The sequence below is a fragment of the Psittacula echo genome (genome assembly GCF_963264785.1).
Source record: "Psittacula echo genome assembly, chromosome: 9".
NCBI lineage: Eukaryota > Metazoa > Chordata > Aves > Psittaciformes > Psittacidae > Psittacula > Psittacula echo.
Genome location: NC_137745.1, coordinates 20,725,423 through 20,745,925, shown reverse-complemented (window position 1 = coordinate 20,745,925; position 20,503 = coordinate 20,725,423). Strand labels below are relative to the sequence as shown.

At 62.5% G+C, this 20,503-nt stretch overlaps 2 protein-coding genes across 3 annotated transcripts in view; both read right to left on the bottom strand.

Annotated features, from left to right (window-relative positions):
* Positions 1-24: 24 nt before the first annotated feature.
* Positions 25-6,214, bottom strand: SLC26A6 (solute carrier family 26 member 6; the record flags this gene model as incomplete). The annotated part of the gene is given in 22 exon segments (XM_080625170.1): positions 25-48; positions 130-251; positions 510-564; positions 697-882; positions 1,356-1,460; positions 1,540-1,632; positions 1,784-1,853; positions 1,936-2,042; positions 2,126-2,221; positions 2,350-2,427; positions 2,531-2,644; positions 2,741-2,888; positions 2,976-3,058; positions 3,223-3,375; positions 3,463-3,627; positions 3,714-3,886; positions 4,153-4,263; positions 4,348-4,487; positions 4,749-4,903; positions 6,018-6,055; positions 6,058-6,122; positions 6,198-6,214. Coding segments are annotated over 22 exon segments (2,298 nt in total).
* Positions 6,215-7,292: 1,078 nt separating this feature from the next.
* Positions 7,293-20,503, bottom strand: part of CELSR3 (cadherin EGF LAG seven-pass G-type receptor 3) — a 31,248-nt gene continuing 18,037 nt past the window's right edge. The window contains exons 17-35 of one of the 2 annotated variants that reach the window (XM_080625227.1): positions 19,336-19,430; positions 18,475-18,684; positions 17,825-18,008; positions 17,212-17,361; positions 16,709-16,889; positions 16,279-16,446; positions 15,830-15,956; positions 15,453-15,659; positions 15,177-15,351; positions 14,643-14,755; positions 14,255-14,334; positions 13,531-13,657; positions 12,846-12,959; positions 12,581-12,717; positions 12,371-12,477; positions 11,634-11,807; positions 11,307-11,507; positions 9,868-10,945; positions 7,293-9,116 (exon numbers count right to left, since the gene is read on the bottom strand). In XM_080625227.1, the coding sequence (XP_080481353.1) occupies positions 9,089-9,116; positions 9,868-10,945; positions 11,307-11,507; positions 11,634-11,807; positions 12,371-12,477; positions 12,581-12,717; positions 12,846-12,959; positions 13,531-13,657; positions 14,255-14,334; positions 14,643-14,755; positions 15,177-15,351; positions 15,453-15,659; positions 15,830-15,956; positions 16,279-16,446; positions 16,709-16,889; positions 17,212-17,361; positions 17,825-18,008; positions 18,475-18,684; positions 19,336-19,430 (3,656 nt within the window). In that variant the 3' untranslated portion in view covers positions 7,293-9,088. Of the gene's footprint in view, positions 9,117-9,867; positions 10,946-11,306; positions 11,508-11,633; positions 11,808-12,370; positions 12,478-12,580; positions 12,718-12,845; positions 12,960-13,530; positions 13,658-14,254; positions 14,335-14,642; positions 14,756-15,176; positions 15,352-15,452; positions 15,660-15,829; positions 15,957-16,278; positions 16,447-16,708; positions 16,890-17,211; positions 17,362-17,824; positions 18,009-18,474; positions 18,685-19,335; positions 19,431-20,503 lie in introns of those variants that run through there. The other variant, XR_013957604.1, reaches the window with a different exon arrangement.

Here is a 20,503-nt window from a genome sequence, read left to right as displayed (position 1 = left end):
CGCTGATGTCCTCCTCTTGCAGGGCTACATCCTGGTGCTGAGGTCCGGCTGCGGGATCACACGGGGTTCACTTGGCGGCCCCCATCCGTCACGGGGACGGGGATGGGGACGGTGAGTGCTGGCGCTTACCGGGGCCGGGCGCTGCTCCCTGCGGGCGTGCTCCGCGGCGGCGTGCACCGAGGGGAAGAAGCAGTGCTTGGTGATGGATGCGCTGAAGAAGTTGCCCCGCTCCAGCTGGGCGAGGACAGGCACTGTGTGCAGGGACAATACCGAGACTATGGCCCCCGGCTCAGCACCAGACCCACCCTGTGCTGCGGGGGACACCGGTACCACCAGCGGGGACCCAGCTGCCTCGCTGGGGGCTGCAGGTCCATGGGAACCTGCAGCACCTCTGTCTCGGGACACCCCCGGGATGGGGACACTGGAGGGAGCCCCAGGCCAGCAGCGGTGTCCCGGGGGGGGGGCATGCCCGAGGGGCGGGTGTCTCTGCAGCCATTGCCATCGCTCACCCGGGCAGCTGGCAACGAGAACGTCCACTTCTATCTCATGGAAATCCCTGAAGATCTGCAAACCGGCAGGAAACGTTCCACCAGGGAAGAAGGAGGCGGGCAGCGGCCATCGGGGCCCCCCCCCGGGGACACGGGGATGCCCTGCATGGGGCTCCTGGCCCCCCCGCTCCCCCAGCCCCTCCCTTACGTTCTTCAAGATCTTGATGGAGACGGTGTCCACGAAGCTGACGGGGCTGAAGTCCAAGATGACCGTGTGGAAGCTGGGCTGCGGCAGCCCCAGGGTGCGCAGGGTGGGCGCGGGGGGAGCGCTGCCCTCCGCCCCGCTCAGCTCGATCACCGCAACGCCCGGCCCGTTGTGCCCATCCTGCGTGTGCTGGGAGGGACGACACCGACCTCGCTGCAGGGGGGCCGGGCAGTGACCCCCGGCTCACTCTGCCCTGGCTCTTGGCCGCATCAGGGCACGGGCAGCGGGCTCTCTGCTCACACCTTCACCCATTTTCAAGCTCTTTCCGGATGCGTCAAGACCCATCCCTTTCCCGGTGCCCCTCTCTGAGCTGGGCTCATTAGCTGGCACCCGGACAGCTTTTGTTCCTGCTCTTAATTGTGATTAAGTCGTTAAATGGCCAATGACTCACTGGTTCCACCACCTAATCATTAACGGCCCCGCTTTCCCCACCGACTTTGGGTGTGTCACCGAGGCTCGGCTCTGCCCCAGTGCCCCTTCTCACCAGCATGGCCCAGCCTGAACCAGGGCCACCGAGCCCAGTGAACGCAAGGGCAGGAGGCTGGGACCAGGCGGGAACAGCTCAGAGGGGCGGTGGCAGGGTCCCTGCGGCAGGAAAGCACCTTTTTCCTCTTTGCCATCTCCTTCTCTGCTTTCTTCTGCTGTTTCTTCAGCTTCTTGAGGGCCTTCTTCTTCTTCTCAATCAGGCGGTCCACATTGATGCCACTCTACAAGACAATGTGCCCCATCACCACCCCGGTGCTAGCAGCAGGGACATGGAGGGGGGTGGTATCTATTCCTTTGTACCTTCTTCTTCAGGGCCTCGGCGTACAGCTCCACATTGGCAAAGTAGAGGGTGGAGGAGGAGTGGAAGATCTTCACACCAGGGATCTCCTGTGCCTGAGGGAGATGGGGAGGTGATACCCCAGGGATGGAGCCCCTGCTCCCCTTCCCTCCCTCCCCAACTTGCCCCCCTTCCCTTCCCCAGCAAATAGCCCCTGGGGTACTGCACCCCCACTGCAGCAGCGCTTCTCCCCCCGCACTGTGTTACCATCTGGTATTGAGCCACGTCCCTGTAGACGTCGGTGTCGGGGATGCGCCCCAGGACGGAGTAGTGGGGCCTGCAGGAGCAGAGCAGGGATTGGGTCACCACGGCCCCCCCTGCCCCTGCGCCCCGGCCCCAGCCCCGGCCCCAGCACTCACAGCTGGGTGCGGAAGATGATGGTGAGCAGCCCGAAGGCCACCGAGGCCCCCAGCCCGATGTCCAGGTTCAGTGTGAGCGTGGCCACGAATGTCACGATCCAGACGGCCTGGGGGGGGGGGGGCACGTTAGCAACGGCACCCGTGGGGACCCTCCCCAGGGCTGTGGCCCCCCCGTAGGCTGGTGCCTCACCAGGTCCACCCGGTTGGACTTCCAGAGCATGCGGATGTCTTTGAATTGCTTGAACATGCCGTGGAGGTTGATGATGATGATGGCAGCCAAGATGGCCTAGGAGAGAAGTCCCTGCAGCTATGAGGATGCTGAGGGCAGGTCTAGGGAGGGCTCTTGCCTGTTCCCCTGCCATGGGACGGGCACAGGGATGGGACATGGTGCAGGGGCTGTGGGACCAGATGTACCTTTGGCAGGTCCCGGAAGAGTTCTCCGATCTTCAGGATGGTCACCAGGATGACCAGGGATGCGATGACACCGGCTACCTGGGCGGATGGAGGGAGGGAGGCGAGGGGCACGTCCCCACCACCCGCTGTGCTCCTTGCCCCATCCAGCCCCACAGAGGGAGGTGGAGCCGCCCGGACCCACCTGGCTGTTGCCCCCCGTGCTCTCCTGTACCAGGCTCCGTGACATGGAGCAGCTGATGGCGAAGCACTGGAAGAAGCCCCCCAGGAAGTTGCAGAAGCCCAGCGCGATCAGCTCCTGTAGGGACAGAGGGGCAGCGGGAGCACCGTGCACCGTGCTGCACGCACAGGCTTGGTGTCACTGGGGAAGGGGCCCTGCGCGCCGGAGCTTCACCTGGTTGCTGTCCACTTTGTAGCCATGCTTCAGGGCAAAGATCTTGCCCAGGGAGATGCAGATGGCGTAGCCCACCACGGCGATGGCGAAGGCGTTGCCGACCACCTGCCCAAAGTAGCTGACATTAGGGACCATGGGTGGCTTCAACCTATGGCCAAGACAGGGAGACGGGGCTCAAATGGGGGTGCCATGGGCATGTGGAGCCCCCGCAGTGCCCGCAGCGCCTGTCCCTCACCCGCTGGGGATGTTGCCCACGACGGAGACACCGAACTTGGCGTTCAGGTTGACGCCGTAGGAGATGCCGGTGGAGATGATTATCTGGGGAAGATGGATGGAGTGAGGCAGGGCCCGGAGCAGGACCAGGGGGAGGAGGAGGGGATGGATGCCCTGGAGCTGCACTTGCTGAGGCACCCATCCCACCCTGGAGGGGACAGGGCCACCCATGGCTGCGTCCCCACAGGAGCTGGGGCAGCTCTCGGTACCGTGATGAGCTCGATGGGGATGGGCATGGGCAGCTTGGCGGCGAACTTGTGGTTGAGCTCTTTCACGATGTAGATGACCACCATGGCAATGATGGCAGTCACCAGGGTGCCCACGTTAGTCTCTGGCAGCTTCCGGCATATCTCGATGATGGTCTAGAGGACACAGCAGGGAATGGGCTTGGGGCAGCCCCATGGCAGGTCTGGGGGCTCTCTGAGCCCTGGGGGTGAGCAGCCCCTCACCACGAACAGGGAGAGCGGCCCCGAGTGCTCGCCCACAGACACCCCGAAGACGTTCTTGAGCTGGGAGATGAGGACGTGCACGGAGGCAGCGGTGGTGTAGCCGCGCACCAGTGGGTCCGAGAGGTAGGTCACCACGAAGCCGAACTGCAGGAGGCCCAGGGCAAACTGAAGGGGAGGAGGCAGAAGTGGCTCACAGCTCGTGGCCCTGGGCCACCACAGGCCCCGTTCCCAGCCAGGCTGGGGCCCCTGACCTGGAAGATGCCCGTCAGGACAGTGATGGTGGCCACCAGCTCCACGCGCGCAGCGTCCCTCCGCTCCTCATTGACTGTCATGTTGCTGCCGTTGATGGACTCCAGGAAGTTCTCACTGGGCAGCAGGGAGTCCGTCAAGCTCCCGATCATGACGGAGATGACGGCGAAGGGGCCTGGGGACAGGCAGGGAGCACAGGGTCAGCACCAGGAGCTCTCTGAGCTCCCCAGGTACCTGTGCCCATGGGCTGGGCTCACAGTTGCACCCACTGTGCTTTGGCTCTGGTTTGGCCAACCACCACCTCGGAGGGGCAAAGTAAAGGCAAGAGAGGTCCCCCCCAACCAGTGATGTGGCAATGCTGTGCCGTGGATGAAGGCTCACCCCTCTCATCCTCGCTCTGTCCCCACCATCCCTGTGGGAGCACGTGGTCCCTCAGCTTACCTACGGAGTTGTGCCTGGACGTCCCAAAGAAGAAGTAGAGGAAGACAGGGTAGAAGGACGAATAGAGGCCGGTGACGGGGGGCAGCCCAGCCAGCAGCGCGTACGCGAGCCCTGGACACGGAGCAGGGACATAGGTGAGGGACGACCCAGCCTGGCCGCAGTGCAGGACCCTGGCAGCCCGGGCCCGGTGCTCACCCTGGGGCAGGTGCATGATGCCCACGCTGAAGCCTGAGGTGATGTCCCCCAGCAGCCAGTCCTTGAGCGGGTACCGCGGCAGCCAGCGCAGCACGGGCAGGAAGCGGAACAGCAGGGACTTGGCAGTGGAGGCTGAGCATCTGTGGGGACAGAGCCGGAGCCAGGCTGAGCACAAGGGCTCAGAGACATCAGTGGGGGAGCAATGGGTCCTGTGGGACCTCAGCTCCATCCGCTGGAGCTGTGTGTCCATCCAGGCAGGAGGACGGGTGCGGACACGGGTGTGTGGGCTGGGGGGAACCAACCCCTGGGTCCGCCCCGTGTCCACCACTGGGATGGGGCAGCCAGAACCAGGCTCCCCATGGCCGTGGGGCTGGGGTCCCATCACATCCCCCCGGTCCTACCTGTTCTTGTGGAGGCAGTGGCGCATCGAGGGCTTGGCAGGGGGGTTCCGTGGTGCCACCTCCTCCAGGTCAGCCTCACTCAGTGCCCCGTGGGGTGCCCGGTGGCTCAGCACCATCTCTGCCGCCATGGCCACCTGGCCCTGCACGTGCCAGCACTGCAGGACAGCAGGGGCAGCTCAACCCTGCGGGGCCCCAGCACACCCACAGCCCCTCCTCAGCCCCGCTCAGCCCATGGAGCCGTCAGCCAGGATGGGCCCTGAGGCCGGGATGCCAGGATTTGGGAATGGGGCAGCAGCCATTGCACACACGCAGGGGGGAGCTGGGACCCCGCGGTGAGCACTGCCCATTCTGCACTGGGCCAGCCTCGCTGACCCACACCAGCCCCACTGCCCCGCTGGGCTGCAGGGGGGGCTCCCCCTCCACCTCCTCACACAGGACCCACCTCGGTGCCAACCACCCTTCCCCTCCGTGTGCCGCAGCGCAGCCACCGAGCAAAGCCCCCCCCCCGTCCGCAGACTTTGTCCCTTTACACATGAGGGGAGCAGGAATGTCAACCCCAGCCGGTGCCATGGACCTGCCATTTCCCACTGGTGCCCTCCCAGCCCCTGCACTCACTGGGGTGAGCTGAGGGCACAGAGCAGCGGGGCTGGGGGCTGCTCTTCACAGGGTGGGATGGGGGGACCGAGGTGTCCCTGCCCGGATCCACAGCCCCGGAGCTGTCCCCACGCTGACCCAGTGGGTGGGTCCTGAGATGCTCACCCACAGGCAAGCGGCCTCACGAGCCACCCGGGGGGTGTACAGACCCCAGCCCCTGCCCGCTGACCTGGTGGTCCCCACTTGCTGCCAGCCCGGCTCCGCTGCCTCGTGGATTCACACCAGCCTGAGCCCTGAGACCTGGCTCAGCCCCTGCTGCTGCGCTGGCTCCCCCGGCTGGGGCAGGCCCAGTGCTGTCCCCATGGACACATCCTGGCGACTGCCCTGGCCCCTCTCAGCTCCCAGCTGCAGCCATGGCCGGTGCTGCCGTGCCCCGGTGCTGCCGTGCCCCGGTGCCGGGCACAGGGATGGATCTGCTGCTGCTGCTGAGTACCCGGTGCCAAGCACTCACCTCCCCGGGGCACTGCTCAGGGAGCAGCCATCACCCTCCTGTGCCTCCCACGGGTGCCCCCTGCCCACCCCATGGAGCAGGGGCTGTGCCTGGGGCAGGGATGGGCACTGCAGCCTCCAGCCGCGGCATCGGGGTGTTCTCCATGAGCCCCGACCCGTGCTTACCTGCAGGAACGGGTGTGCTGCGCCCTGTGGACTGCCCCGCTCTCCACGGCACACACAGACCCGGCCGTTATCTTGTTCCAAAGGTCTCCAGCGGGCACCGGAGTCCTGCTGAACCCATCACACCTTCCTGGGCTTCACTGTGACCTGGTACCGCCGCGGGTTTTGGAGGATTTGAGTCACGCTTGGCCAGTGCCCATGGGGACACGGCACTGGAAATGCAGGCACCAGGGCTGGGCTGAGCGGTGCCAATGTATGGGGTGAAGTCAGGGGGCAGGATGGGAGCTGGGGAGTTTCAGGTGCCCTGGGCAGTGGGATGGGGCTGGGACAGGCACAGAGGGTGACACCAGGACCGTGCTCTCTGGGGTTGGAGCCACTTGTTCCCATCACTGCCAGAGGGGGACAACCCGTGGCCACCCCGTCCCTCCCCGTGGTCACAGCACGATGGGGTCCCGCAGCAGCCGCACGCAGACCCCTCGGTCTGTCAGCAGCGGGGCCAATCCCCTCCCGCATCCTGGCTCTGCCGTCCCACCCCTGTGTCCACGGTCCCACCGCGGCCGAGCGGCAGCACGAGGCTGTTGCCTGCCCATCGCTTCTCCTTCACCCGGCACCACGGGGAGGCTGTCACGGGCTCTGCCCGATAGCGCTGGGCGCTCTTTACTGCCTCCTTATCGCCGCTCCCGTCCCCACCCTGCGCCGCTGCTCCCTGCCCCGCAGCCCCTCACCCCTCGCCCCCCGCCTCGGGCTCCAGCAGCTCCCGGCACCGCCAGCCCCAAGCCTGGAGCCTGGGGCCACCCTGGGCTGGGTTGGGCTCAGGCCGGCACCAAGGACGGTGCCGAGGGCCGGGGGGTGAGGGCAGGTGGCGACCCTTGCCCAGGCGCCGCGGATCAATCCTGCCCTTTGCTCACCGGCTCCTTCCCCTCCGGCAGCAGCGCAAGGCAGGGACGCAGGCACCAGGCTCGCGTCGTTCTTGCTCCTCGCCCACAGGCGCAGCTGGGGCCGCGCTGCCTGGACAGTGGATTTGTGCCCATGGCCTCACCCGGCTGCTGGCCAGGGGTGCTGGCAGCTCCCGGCTGGGCCCCACAGCAAACCACAGCCCTGCGGCCCCACGGAGCTACCAGCCAGGCCCAGCAGCACCGGCACCAGCACAGGCACAGGCAGGTTCAAGCTGCACGTGAAGCCCTGACCCCCAGCATCGCCTTGAGCCCCCACCCCAGGTGTGGGTGCAGGACAGATGGCAGTGAGCCCAGCACCACTTTATAGACCTTTATTTCCAAGTCTGGCGCTTCCATGATACACTTTTACACAGCCGGGGCGAGGGAGGGCACAGGCATCTCCCTGCCCACAGCACTGGGAGAGGGACAGAGGAAAGAAACCAAAACCAACCAAAGCCCCCAAGGAAACAAACCCAAACCAAGCAGGATGCTCCCCAAGCCCAGGCACCAGCACTACAATCAGGGATGAAGCCACAGACCGACTCCTGCTCCTCGCCCGGCTCAGCTCTGCGGGGGCAGCCGCCAGCTCCACCGCTCACTTCTTTTTGGCACTTGTCACTTGCTCCCCGTTTGGCACCAGCACAAAGAGCCCTGGATCCAGCGCGGCAGCAGCACACGCCCAGGGCTGCAGCACATGGGAAGGCGCTTGCTCCTGAAGGCGAAGCCGGGTGGCACGGAGGGGCTGGAGCCTGTCCCTGCTCACGCCGGTCCCAGCAGCATGTAAACATGGCAGCAGGCCCCGTCCCGGGAGCGGGGCACAGCGAGCACCCAGCCCTCGTGTCCCCTCCATGTGAGTGGGGCCATAGCCAAGGATGGTGGCACAGCAGCAGGGGCTGTGCGGGGCTGTAAGGCAGTGAGGAGCAGTGAGCAGAGGCACTGCGCTGGGCTGGGGCAGGCACAGGAGTGGTGTCAGCTCATGGCAGCACCAGGCACCCGGGAGCAGGATCCGCTCGTCAGCGCAGCCCGAGTCTCCAGAGAGCACCAAGGGCTGCTCAGCGCCATCTCCTAAAACCCGGGTGCTCTGAGCTGGGGTGCTCTGCAGCCGCAGGGATGTGGGTGCATACACAGAGCCCGCAGGGAATCAGCTGCACAGCTGCTGTGGGCAATGCCGGAGCCCAGGGCTGGAGCCACATCCTGGTCCTGTGGCTACCAAACCTCCACAGGGCAAGTGCCGGCTCTGGCACCAGCCCAGCCCACTGCTGAGTAGGGCTGTGGCCACTCAGCTCCTCGCCGGGACCCACAACCAAGAGGTTTGCTCTACAACACAGGTTGAAGAGCACAGCACACAGCGAGTAAACGCATGTGCTCATTGCTGAGCAGAGACCAGCGCTCACAGGGGTGGGACCATCCTGGTACAGGATGGGATCGAACAGCAAAGAACACAGGTCCCTAACGTGGAATCTGCTGCTGCCGCACTCGCTCGTGCTCTCACTGACCCACAGCCCCGCTCACAGCCCTGGAGGGGTCCCAAGGGAGGGCAGGGGGGGCCTGGCTGTGGGGCTGAGGGACCCCAGGAGGGAGGGTGGCACCAAGACACGTGGAGGTGCAGGGCAGGAGGGTGGCTGCCCTGCCATGGGGCCAGGACAAGGCAGTGCTGCACAGAGCGGGAGGGCTGCCCAGCACGGCCACCCCAGTGCTCTGGGATCACAGTTCCTGGTACCCCAGGAAGGCTGGCAAAGGGCTCTTGGTGAAACAAACACTCCAGGTCCTGGGAACAGACCATCCGTAAAAATAACCATAGAAATTTCTCTTCTCTCTGATTACAAAGATACAAAAAGGTAGAAAACCCTCCCCCAACCCACGTCCTGGGCTGCCCCTGCACCCCCCCGGCATACAGAGAGCTGGGTCCGGGGTGGGTTGGAGATGCCACCCTCACCCAGCACCCTCCTGCTGTACCCATCACCCCAGGCAGGTGAGGGTGGGAGGCTCCCGGCCCCTCGGGCAGGGGCAGGCAGGGCTGGGCTGGGGCCTCTGACCACCACCAGTTCTGGCCCCTGCCCGTGGGACACCAAACCTCAGCTGGCAGCGCCAGGCGAAGGGCCCTGCAGCTTCCGTCTCTCCCATGCTCAGCTCCGGCCCTCAGGAATGCCCCTCGCTCCTCGTGATCCTTCTCGGAGGGAAGAAAAGCAGCGTTAGGCCATGGCATCACCCCCGGGTTCCAGCTGCCTCCCGGCCATGCCAATGGGGACAGGGCAGAACCCACTCCTGCATCAGGGCAGCAACAACTGTCTCCAAGTCCCTGAGCTCAAGGAAGAGGAATCAGAATCCCAGACTGGTTTGTCTTGGAAGGGACCTTAAAGCTCCTCCAGCTCCAACCCCCTGCCATGGGCAGGGACACCTTCCACTAGAGCAGCTTGCTCCAAGGAGGGATGGGATGGGATGGGATGGGATGGGATGGGAGCGATGCCAGCAGGGAGCAGAGCTGGAGGGGAGGAAATGACAGTGGGACAGGATTCCTGGGGAGAAACATGGCTGGGGCAGGCAGGGCTCCTGCAGGACTCGGGCTCCCTCCTCCTCTCCAGCCTGGCCTTCGTACACATCCCCTCACTGTGACTTCAGCAGCCACAAGGTTCAGCCTGGCTGCACAAAGCATCCACCCTGAGCTCCCTCCGGCCAAGTGAGCGCCATCCCCTCTGGCAGCCCCAGCCCCACTGATGTGTCTGCTCGTGCCGCAATGTGAGTGCCCGGAGCTGCTGCTCCTGAGGCTTCTCCTGCCTGGTCACTGCTCAGGGCCAGGAGACCACTGACCACAGGGGCTCCCCCTCCCACCGCCCGCTCCCCCCAAGCCAGCCCCCTCTGGGAAGAGGCTGGGCAGGCAGGCGATGCCCGAGGCCTGGCCAAGGAAGGGACAGACTTACTCTGAGTCTGGCGACAGCTCGGAAATGCTGTGGGAGGTGGCGGAGCAAGGTGTCGAGGGGCACAGTGCGGAGGGCATCGAGGTCTGCATGGCAGAGGCGGTGGCGGTGGTCTGCGGGCACGAAGGCGTGCTGGAAGATTGCACCGAGGACAGGACTGAGGAGTTAAAGGAAGCAAGGATGGAGGAAAGGATATCTAACTGTTCAGTGGAAGGGTGTCGGCTGGGCACTGCCTCCAGGGTCTCTCGAGAAGGCTGCCTCCTCGCCAGCGGCTCTAGGCTTTCCCTAGAGAGCTGCCTCCGAGCCAGACTCCCCAGGTTGTCCTGCGAGGGATGCCTGCTAGGCACTGTGTCCAGAGGCTCTCTGGAATTACATCTTCTGGACAGAAAGTCCAGCTGCTCCCTTGAAGTTTGTCTAGCCGATGCTAGCTGGTCCCTTGAAAGCTGTCTTCTAGAAAGCAAATCCAATTGTTCTCGAGAAGTATCTCGACTTGGCAACGTGTCTATTCGGTCTCTGGACACCTGCCTGCTTGGCAATGTGTTTAGCCACTCTCTAGACACCTCTCTGACTGGCCCACAGTCTAGCTGCTCCCGTGACCCAAATCTGCAGGGTAAGGTGTCCAGGTGGTCTCTGGAGCCCTGCCTCCGGGGCAGCGTGCTCCCGCGGTCACGCTGGCTAGGCCTAGCAGCGAGCAGATCCAAGGTCTCCCTGGACCCGTGTCTGCTCAGGACGCTCTCCAGGTGCTCAGAAGAGCCGTGCCTGCTGGGGATGGTGTCCAGCTCCTCCCTGGAGCCACGCCGGCTGGGCACGGCTTCCAGGCACTCTCCTGAGTTGTGCCTGCTCAGCTGCTCCCGAGACATCTGTCTCCTCATGAGCATGTCAAGCTGCTCCCGCGACGAGTACCGGCTGGCTGGCTGCGACAGGCTGCCCGCCCCAGAGTAGATCCTGCCATAGGAGGCGGCAGGGACAGCCCTGTGGCCCAGCGTGGAGGTCTTGTACCACGTCAGCTCGTTGGTCATCCTGCCGACGGAGGGCAGCCCTTGCAGGGGAGGAGGGTACTGGAGCCGGTTCTTCAAAATCCCTGCACCGGACGGAAAGAGAAGTCAAACTTTGCCCAACAGTGAGAAGAGCACGAAAGCTGGGGGAGATAAGCCATACCTCCCCAAGGATATCATAGAATCACAGCACGGTTTGTGTTGGAAGGGACCTTAAAGCTCATTCAGTTCCAACCCCTGCCACAGGCAGGGACACCTTCCACTAGAGCAGGGTGCTCCAAGCCCCTCTGTCCAACCCGGCCTTGAACACTGCCAGGGATGGGGCAGCCACAGCTTCTCTGGGCAGCCTGTTCCATGATAAGATGGATCTGATGCTGAGCCTTCACGACCATGTCAACCTGATACAGGCAAGGCCACCACCCTTGCCCACTTGCTCCAGGCTGTTACCTTTCCTTTGCCGCTGGGTCTGGGTGAGGGAGTTTTCATCCCCGCTGGTCAAGGCCAGGTCTGGCTGATTATTGTTGGCTGCATCCTTGTTGATGTCGAATCCCAGCTTCCGCTCAGAGCCCCACTTCTGCAAGGAGCAGGGGTGGACCTCGCACTCGCCCAGCGCTGGCCAGTACGACATGAGGTCGTTGCCATCCACATCTGGCGAAGGACACAGCAGAAGGGGAAGAGGGAGAGAACGTGTGAGCAGCACTCGAAGGCACCACAGGACACAGCCTGGCCACAAGGCCTGAGCTCAGCCCTTCCCGCCGGAGCCCCAGGACCTGCCTTTGGGCGCGGTGTTGGCAGGGTGAGTGAGGAGCCGCTCGCTGTGTGCTGTGTGCTTTGCCCCGCGCTGGAAGCGGCCCCGCAGGCGCACGTTCTCCTCGCTCTCCGAGGACGGGATGGAGAGGCTGCGCTCCTCGTCCAGGGACAGGTCACTGTCCGAGTCCGAGTCCTGGTCTGCAGGGACACCACGGGGGGGGAACATTTGGGATGCCAGTGGGAGAGGGTCCCGGTGGCGGGGCCAGGAAGGCAGAACACTCACAACGACCAAGCCTGCCTGAGCCCTGCTGACGTCCCCTCGGCTGCGCCCTGTGCCTGCTGCTCCTCCCTGAGAGCAGCCTCTCTCTGCCTCTCTGTACCTCCTCCTAAGGCAGCTCCAAATAGCCATAAGATCCCCTTTGCCTCCTCTTCCTCCAGGCTGAGCAAAGCCACCTCCTTCAGCCTCTGCTAGCCTGTCTCATGACCCATTCACAGGCCTCATCCCACTGAGTCAAACGTCTTGTGCTGTGCTGGGAGCCCAGTGTCCCCAGGGACCTCACAACAACCTCTGTCCTCTCCTGCCTCCTCCATTTCTAGCTCCTTGGGGACTGCCCTTTGCATCTGCCTGGGAGGAGACTGTGCTACAGCAGCACGGTAACTGCCTCTCTCTCCTACCCAGGGCACGTTTGGAAGTAATCACTGAACACAGAGTGAAGGAGGTAACCACACAGCCACCACGCAGGCATGGGGCTGAACCTCACCTCCCCCAGCATCGCGGTGGAACATGGCCACATCAATGTCCGTGGGGCCGGCGTGAGCCAACAAGCTGTGATCCATGGCAGAGCCCTGCCGGGCTGTCACGTTGTCTCTGAAAAGCAGGAGGCCAAAGGGTCACAGCGGCAGGAGCCCGGCTCTGCCCATGTGCTCCCCTGGCACCCGGAGTCCGGCTCTCCCGGAGCCGTGGTCCCTACCTGAGGTACGCGCGCTGGCTGGAGTGTGTGCGGGCTGAGCGCACGCTGCTCACCGAGGAGATGGTGGAGGCCCCCAGGGTGATGCGGATGAGCCCGCTCTCCTCGAACAGCGCTGTGTTGTTGTAGGCACTGGGGCCCTGGCGAGGCAGGGAGAGGAGACAGGGCACGTGCCCTGTGAGGGAGGTGCGGCTGCATCCCGGGAAGCGGGACCATTCCCGTCAGCCAGCCTGTTCCCAGCCCCCGGGCAGCTCTTGCTCTCGCCTACCTGCGTGCTCCTCGTGGCTTCCTCACTGTGCCCCTTCTTGCCGAGGCAGGCCAGCTTCCAGGCCTCCCGCACCTCCTCGTTCAGCACGCAGAACAGGACCAGCACAGCCAGCCCCTGCGGGAGAGACACCATGAGGCAGCCCCTCGCTGCCAGCCAAGCCACAGCACCAGCACCGGGATGGGCCCTGGCTCCTCCAGGGTCCAGCACATCAGTCATGGTGGGCACCAGGCTTGGGATGCACCAAATCGCTCCCCAGTGCCTCCACAGTGGGCACAGGTGAGGGAGGACAGGCTGGGGTGTCCTGGCTGGCAGTGGCCAAGGAGCCCCTGGCAGTGTCCCCTCCAGCAACACCAGCCACGGCGGTGGCAGCAGGTCTGTGGGATGCTGCCGTGGGTCATATCTGGGGTGTCCAACACCTCCACTGCAGGCTGCTCCCTTGGAGAGCATGGAGGCCCCTTCTCTCCAAAGATGGTCCTTGCTGCCCCTTGAATGTCACCTCTGAGCCATGCACCTTGCAGCCACCTCCTGCTCATGCCATGCTCACCATGGGCACAGCAGTGAGGAATGGCAGGGTCACCCACTGCTGCAGGGGTGACAGTGGAGGCACAAGGACCCTGCTCTCCACAGATGGCAGTGCTCTCCTGGGCTGAGCCAAGCCCTCCCCTGGCAGAGGCCGGGCAGTTACCTGGAGGCTGCAGAGGACAGTGTAGAGGTAGTGGAAAGCCAGGACACTGTTGTTGACAGCCAAGAGGCCAAAGAGCCAGGTAGTGCTAATAACTAGAAGCAGAACAAAGGAGCTCCGTAACGTCATGCTGGAGAGAGAGAGACAGACAAACAGGCACAGAGACACACACCGAGAGGTTAGTGCGTATTGTTAATCTACATTTAGAGCTCACAGACAGAGATCCAGAGGGGAACATCCCTGCACAGCAGCTCAGCTCCCCCCAACTCCCAGACCTTCCCTTCTGGATCACACATGGCAAGCACAGGGCCCCAAACAACACAGGTCATTTGGAGGCACAAAGAGCTGAGCCAAGCTCCAGGGCTGGCCCAGGAGGGAGCAGGGAAAGGTGTCAGAAGGAGCATGTAGGGGAGGAAGAAGCATGTGCTGAGAGTTGGTGAGGACAGTGTTGAATCCAAGCAGACACAGGGGTGGCTGTGAGAGCACTGCGTGAAGGGGACAGGCTGGCGGGACAGTGTGGAGATGGGGACTTAAGAACAAGAGGAAAGGACAAAGTTTAGGAAGGGTTAACGTGGCTGGGAGGTGTGGGAGAGGACGGTGGCTGCAAGGCTGACACTGATGCACAGAGGGGCACTCTGCGATGGTGGAAGGAGGAGGATGGTCACTGAAACTGCTAAAAATCACGAGCCACAGGAGCTCTGCTGGGAGTTGGGCCACTGATACTCACAGAACCGACTTCTTCTTGGTCTCCTTTTGGCCAGGGGAACAGGACATCTTGGCTACAAGCAGGAACATGACCCCATTCATCTGAAAGTGTTGGCACTGATTAGAAGCGGTGCCAAGGGCTGGCTCTGACCTGACATTCCCAGCACAGAGCATGGGCAGACCCCAGCTCTGCCAGGCCCATGTGAGTGTCCCCTCCTTTCCCCTTCACGCCTGAGCCATGGCCTCCCCTGGTTTGACTGAAGTGAGAAGGGATAGAGAGAAGGCTCTGCCTGAGGAAGGGTTGTACAGAGAACAGGGCAGGCAGTGGGCAGCCAAGGAAGGGGTGAGTGCCCGTGGTGTGCGGAAGGGAGGCAGGAGAGGGCTGTGGGGGAAACAGGACAGGGTTTTACCACAATGACGACAGTAATGGGGCCTGCAAAGCTCCAGACCAGCTTATCATGAATGGAAATCCAGCAGAAGTCAGGGTTCCCATAGCCCTCGGGATCCAGGCCAACAGCCAGCCCTATGGGAGGAAGGGAAAGGTCAGGTGCAGATCCAGCAGCCTTGGACTTGTCCAAGCCATGTCGCATCCCACCACTGAAAGCCACAAAGGGCTCTCTCTCTGCCCAGCCCATGGGCATTCACTGCCAGCAACAGGTCACCCAAGCACACAGGCTTGGGAAGCCAGGAGACCGTAACCACAAGCCTTGCAACCACAGGAGCCCCATGCCCACCGAAGAATCCATGGGGAGATGTGCTGAGGAATTACTTGTCCCCATTGGCAAGACAACAGCCCTTGATATGTGGTCCCCAGCTGAGCACCACAGCACTGCTGACTGTGGCAAGCCCACCCTCAGCTCTCCCCATAGGGTAAGTGAGCAGGGTAGCACCAGGGGGTCAGGAGGCTGCTGAGCACTGATGGCTGCAGGATGAGCAGCTCGTACCAGTGATGATGGCGGGCACCCCCCAGCCGATGGCGTAGTAGAAGCGCATGGCCCCAAAGTTGACGTTGCGAGCTTCCGTCTGCATGCGGTAGACGTGGAGGCCCTGGACGAAGAGCCAGGCGAAGGTGGAGAGGAAGAAGCAGTGGAGGAGGATGGCAATCACAGTGCAAAGAAACTGGGGAGACAAAAGCCATTCGGAGATGGTCCCATGGTGCCAATGGTAACTGCACCAACCACACCTTGTCCCCACCACATGTGCTTGCTCAAGACACAGACCTGGTTCTCAGTGCGGTTGATGCCCAGGAGAAAGAGCAGCTCAGAGAAGAAGAGGGTGACTGATATGTTGGAGTGGATGCCACGTGTGTTGGACTTGAGGCCTTTGAGGCAGGTCAGGAAGGAGAAGGTCAGCAGCAGAGCCACCAAGGAGAGAGACACCAAGGAATAGGTGACAATTGCCAATGTCTCCAGGTCACCTTCCAGTTGCTGCAGCAGCAGAGAACCAAAGGGAAGCAGTGGTGTTAGGGGGAGGCATGGGAAGACTGCTGAGCTCCCAAACTCTACTTGTGTCCCACAGGGAATTTTCTGCCTGTGCCTGCTTACTGTGGGCCTCAGTGGCTAATAGCCCCCTCCCCAGCCCCGCAGGCCGGGATTACCTCTCTGTGCGAGCTGTCCATCAGAACCCCAAAGGTGCCAAACTGGGAGCACTGGCAGTGCACATGTGTGGTGTTTCGGTACACGAGCTCACAGTCCCTGGCTGTCCAGAAGCCGGAGGGGTTGGTCCTGCAGCCACCAAAGAGCAGAGAGGAGAGAACACAGATGAGCAGGGTGTGCGGGCAACAAACTGCAGAGAAGAGGGGTGAATAGCAAGGATTTTCCACCAGCAGATACAACTGTGCTCTTACAGCTAAAGTACTGGAGCCAGAGCTCTGCAGTGATCCTACTGTGCCGTCCCAGCAGGAATGAACCTCCTGGCAGAGGGCAGAACCCCCACGTCCCAGTGCTGCCCAGGCACAGCCTGTCATGGCCAGGGAAACTCGGGGACTGCGGAGGCAGGTGCCTGGGGAAAGCAGCTCAAAGAGTGGCCCCGCCATGCCCAACTCACGGGTTTGAGTGGTTCCACTGGACACAGAGAGGTTTGCTCCTGTTGGCCGTCTCCAGCAGGTGAAATTCCAGCACGAGAGGGGTGTCCAGGGGCCCCCGCAGGAAGGTGTGATTGCTGAACACGGACACACTCACGATGGGGGAGTTCATCACAGGATTCTTGGGGAGCCTGCAAGAAGCAACGGAGCTCTGCCATCAGTGTGCCTGGACATGTCACCTTCAGGGAGTCCCGGGCACCCTGGATGCAACAGCTCTGCCCAGCCCGCAGCAAGGGGTCAGGAAACATGGGGCCGAGCAACACCAAGGTGGGAACAGGCAGAGCACCACAGGGCCAACTGCCTGGAACCAAACCCCAGCCACTGCCAGGGGAGCAGGGCAGAGCCCCGTAGCCCCTTTGCACTGGTGCTCGCAGAGGGCAATGGAGGATGTACCTGACGCTGCGGCGATCCACCTGGTAGCGTGCAGGCAGCAGCCCCCCCAGCGTGCGGTACATGATGAGGATGATGACGGTGAGAGCAGGCTCGGGCTCTGGCAGCACCTGCCCTGGGGAGGAGCTCTCCACCGTGTAGTTCCCTTCGCCCCCAGCTGCTGTGGGCACTGCTGTGGGGGCAGCTGAGGACACAACCAAGTGGTGAGAACACACACACACACACACACACACAGAGGCTGCTCTGAAGGCAACGTGTGAGGCTGGCAGGAGCCTTTGGGATGGGTGAGATCAGAAGCTCTGAGCCCTCAGAGGTGGCTTGTGGACCTCTGGCAGAGCCAGGTCTCAGCAGGGTACATGCAGACTAAATGACCCTTAAAGGTCCCTTCCAATGCAAACCATTCCATGATTCTATAACTTTTCCAGCCCAAACTGTCCCATGACTCTACACCTTCCCTACCCGCCATGCCCTCCGCACTGCCCCTCAAGTGATGCTCACAGTCTCACCTTCGGCTTTCGGGGGGCTGAGCACCGACAGCGGCAGCACGACGTGTGTGTGGGGGTCCCAGGCGGGCTGGCCCCGGAAGAGGCTGCTGTGGTAGCGAGGGTAGCGCCGGCGCACGTGGGAGCGATTCTCCATGCGGTCGATGCTCAGCACTGCAGCAGGGGAGGGAAGGCAGCTCCAGGATGGCCACCTGGAGACAACCGTGCTCCAGGGCACCCCGCGTTTGAAGTCATCGTCAAAGGCACCGTATGAGCCGTAGGCTGGGTTGTGGATACATCTCATGTTTGGGCAGGACATGAAATCCCAGCACCCACAGGGCTCCTTCCCACCCCAGATCCTTGCTCTGCCATAGGGCAGACTCCTTCTGCCACAGAGCTTTTTCACTTGAGACTGGGAGGTAACTGGGAGTGGGCAGCACACTCCTGGCCCTGTGGGCTCTTGGTGGTGCGTGAGCTACTGCAGGCAGGGATGGGACCAGGATGTCTCTCACAAACACCTCCCGTGTTCAAGAGAGCCCTCGCAGAGATGAAGAGCACTGAGAAGGGCAGGGCTGTGATGGAGGAGCAGCTCTGCACCCCCCCAGCCAGGCCCCACCAGCAGCCAGCTCCTACTCACTGATGTTGGGGGTGACGACGCCGACAGGGTTGAGGTAGGTGAGCTTCATGTTGCTGGCCAGCGTGCCCGAGTAGTCCCGCAGCTGCTCCATGAGGCTGGCGCTGCCATGCTCGCTGTGCGGCAGCATGGCCCAGTGCTCCCGGTTCTCCAGCGCCAGCACTGCGCTGCCAGCGCGCAGCAGGTTCTGCAGGGACAGGGAGGGAGGGAACTGCTGCCCTTGGGCCCCTCCTGGCCACCCCCAGGCTGCAGGGCTCTGCTCCTGCCCAGCTTCCTGCACACGGGCTTGGGGAATGGGGGACTTTCTGCTACGGCAGACCCCCATCCTCAACACTCATCAACCAGCACTCTACAGAGACATCTTCCCTGCACCACTGCCACGAGGGGCTTGCAGGCAGCAATAAGACCTCCCTGTGCCTTCCGAGGTTGAACAAACCCAACTCTGTTACTCTTCATGCACCCTGTGCTCCAGTCCCAACCACAGAGTTGACCTCCACAGCTGTCACTGCCGTGCGACAGTGTCTGTGTGGCACCGGAGAGCGCAGTGCTCTTGATGCGGTGTCACATCCTGAACCCCCCCAGAGACCCAGGCTCAGCGTGGCTGTTGAAGAGAAGCAGCAGCAGAAGCCACTGTGGTCTGTGGAAGGCCTCACCTCATTGAAGTGGGCATCCTGCGTGGCTGTCAGGCCGAAGCCGCGCTGCTGGCTCTCAAAGGCCATGAGGCGGGACAGCAGGCGGAAGGTGATGTGCACATCATTCCCAAAGTAGTGGTCCATGTGGTCAGTCACAGCCCGGAGCCGGTGGGCCAGCTTCTTGGCTTCAATTGTGTTGAGCTCAGTCTTGTTCCTCTCCAAACCCTCCAGCTGCCAGTGGGGTGAAAGGAAAGGATTCAACCATTTAGCAGGTTTCTCACTGGGAAACTGGGATGCTGGACCCAGGGATTTCTGAAGCCACAGATACTCTCAGTGGTGGTCACCAGAACAGGGAGCATCTTCAGCAACACACCAGGGAGGCACTGGCCCAGCTAATCCAGTGCTGTACACCACTGGGGCCAAGGAGATGAAGGGACAGGGCAAGCCTCTAGTGCTTGCTCCCTGCAACTCTCCTGGTTTCAGTTACAATTGGTGCACGGGTTCAATAAACTTGCCTGGATATTTCAAAGGGATTTGTCACTGGCAGAGTCTGGGAGCTAGAGATGTCCCATAGAACAGGCACCCACCAGCTGCAAACAGGCCAGCCCTGCTCAACTGCCTTCAGGGAGTATTTGTGTTCCTCTCAAATACGGGGACAGGACACAGGTCATTTCTGACAGGGACTCCCAGATTAGATGAAACCAAGGGAAGTTCAGCTCAGCTCAGTGCTCCCACATGATGGGTTTGGGACAGAGGAGAAAGGTGCTGAGCACTGTGGCAAGGCCCTCTCCTACTCCAGGTGCCCAAGGAAAGCTGAGCTCTTTGAAACCTTGCTCATAGAGCTCCTGCTCCACCAGGGCTGCAGAGCAGAGAGAGGATTACCAGCATGGAGAGCTCCTTGAAGGCAGGTGACGTGCAGTTGAAGAGATCTGGCTCCAGCCAGCCCTTCTCCTCATCACAGTGTCTGACGGCTGCACCTAGAGCCAGGAGGAAGGGCATGTTGGAAGTTCAGCACAGGATAGATGCCTTCCTTCTGCATCCCCCACCACAGGGACTCTCTGCACCACCTAATCCCAACGAGTAGCACCAGCACCTCAGGGCCATCCTCCTGCTTTGCACCAGTCCACCCCATTCACCCTTGGTCTGCATCACCTCGGCAAGCTGCTCGCTGCAGGAGCTGGGTTCCTGTGCAGGCCTCTGGGCTGCATCACACACAATTGCAGAGGAGTAAGCGCCTTGGCAAGGCTCGGGCTGGAGAAGCCCCTGGTCCCTCTGAGGATGTGTCTGTGTCCCCAAGGCACATCATACTCCAAATTTGTGAAGCCCATGCAGCTCCAGGCATCCCCTGCTGACAGCCTGCAATGCCTGTTGAGGTCCTGCTTCTCTACAGGGCAACATCACCAGAGGAGGACAAGAGGCCTGCTGTGGAGCTGGCAAACCCACCCCACAGATGAGCCCTGGCTGGGGCCCAAGTGCTGCCACACAGCAATGGAGACACCAGCAATGAACGGGGTCAGCTATTGACTACCACCAAAGCACTGCTAAAGCCAGCACACAGAGCAGTGTCATGGGCTGGGAGCAACACCATGCACACTCGGAGCATGAGGAACCCCAGTGTACCTGGCAGGACTCGGACCAGAACCTCCTGGGGATGGCACCAGGGCACAGGAGCCCACCCAGGACCATGCCTGGGGGAGGACAGCAGCATGGCCTGGACGGGGAGGGGGAGCGTGGAGCACACTCTGGTTGCTGCTCAGAAAAGCCCCAGTGATCAGCGTGCCCCTTGCCACCACCTCCAGCTCCTACCTGTCCTCCCCAACCACGCTTCCTCAGCTGCAGAAGCCCAGGGACCATTGGAGCAGGGAGCAGGGAGAACAGACACCTTCCCACTGCCAGCCCTCCCCCAGCAAGGACATTCATCAGCAGGGAACAGAGATCAGCTCAGCTGCAGACCTGGGCAGGATCCAGCCTCCAGGTCCCTCTATCTCCCTTGCCAGTGGGCAGAGGGCACTGGACCTTGTGCTGTGCATGTCGAACATGTGCATGTTCC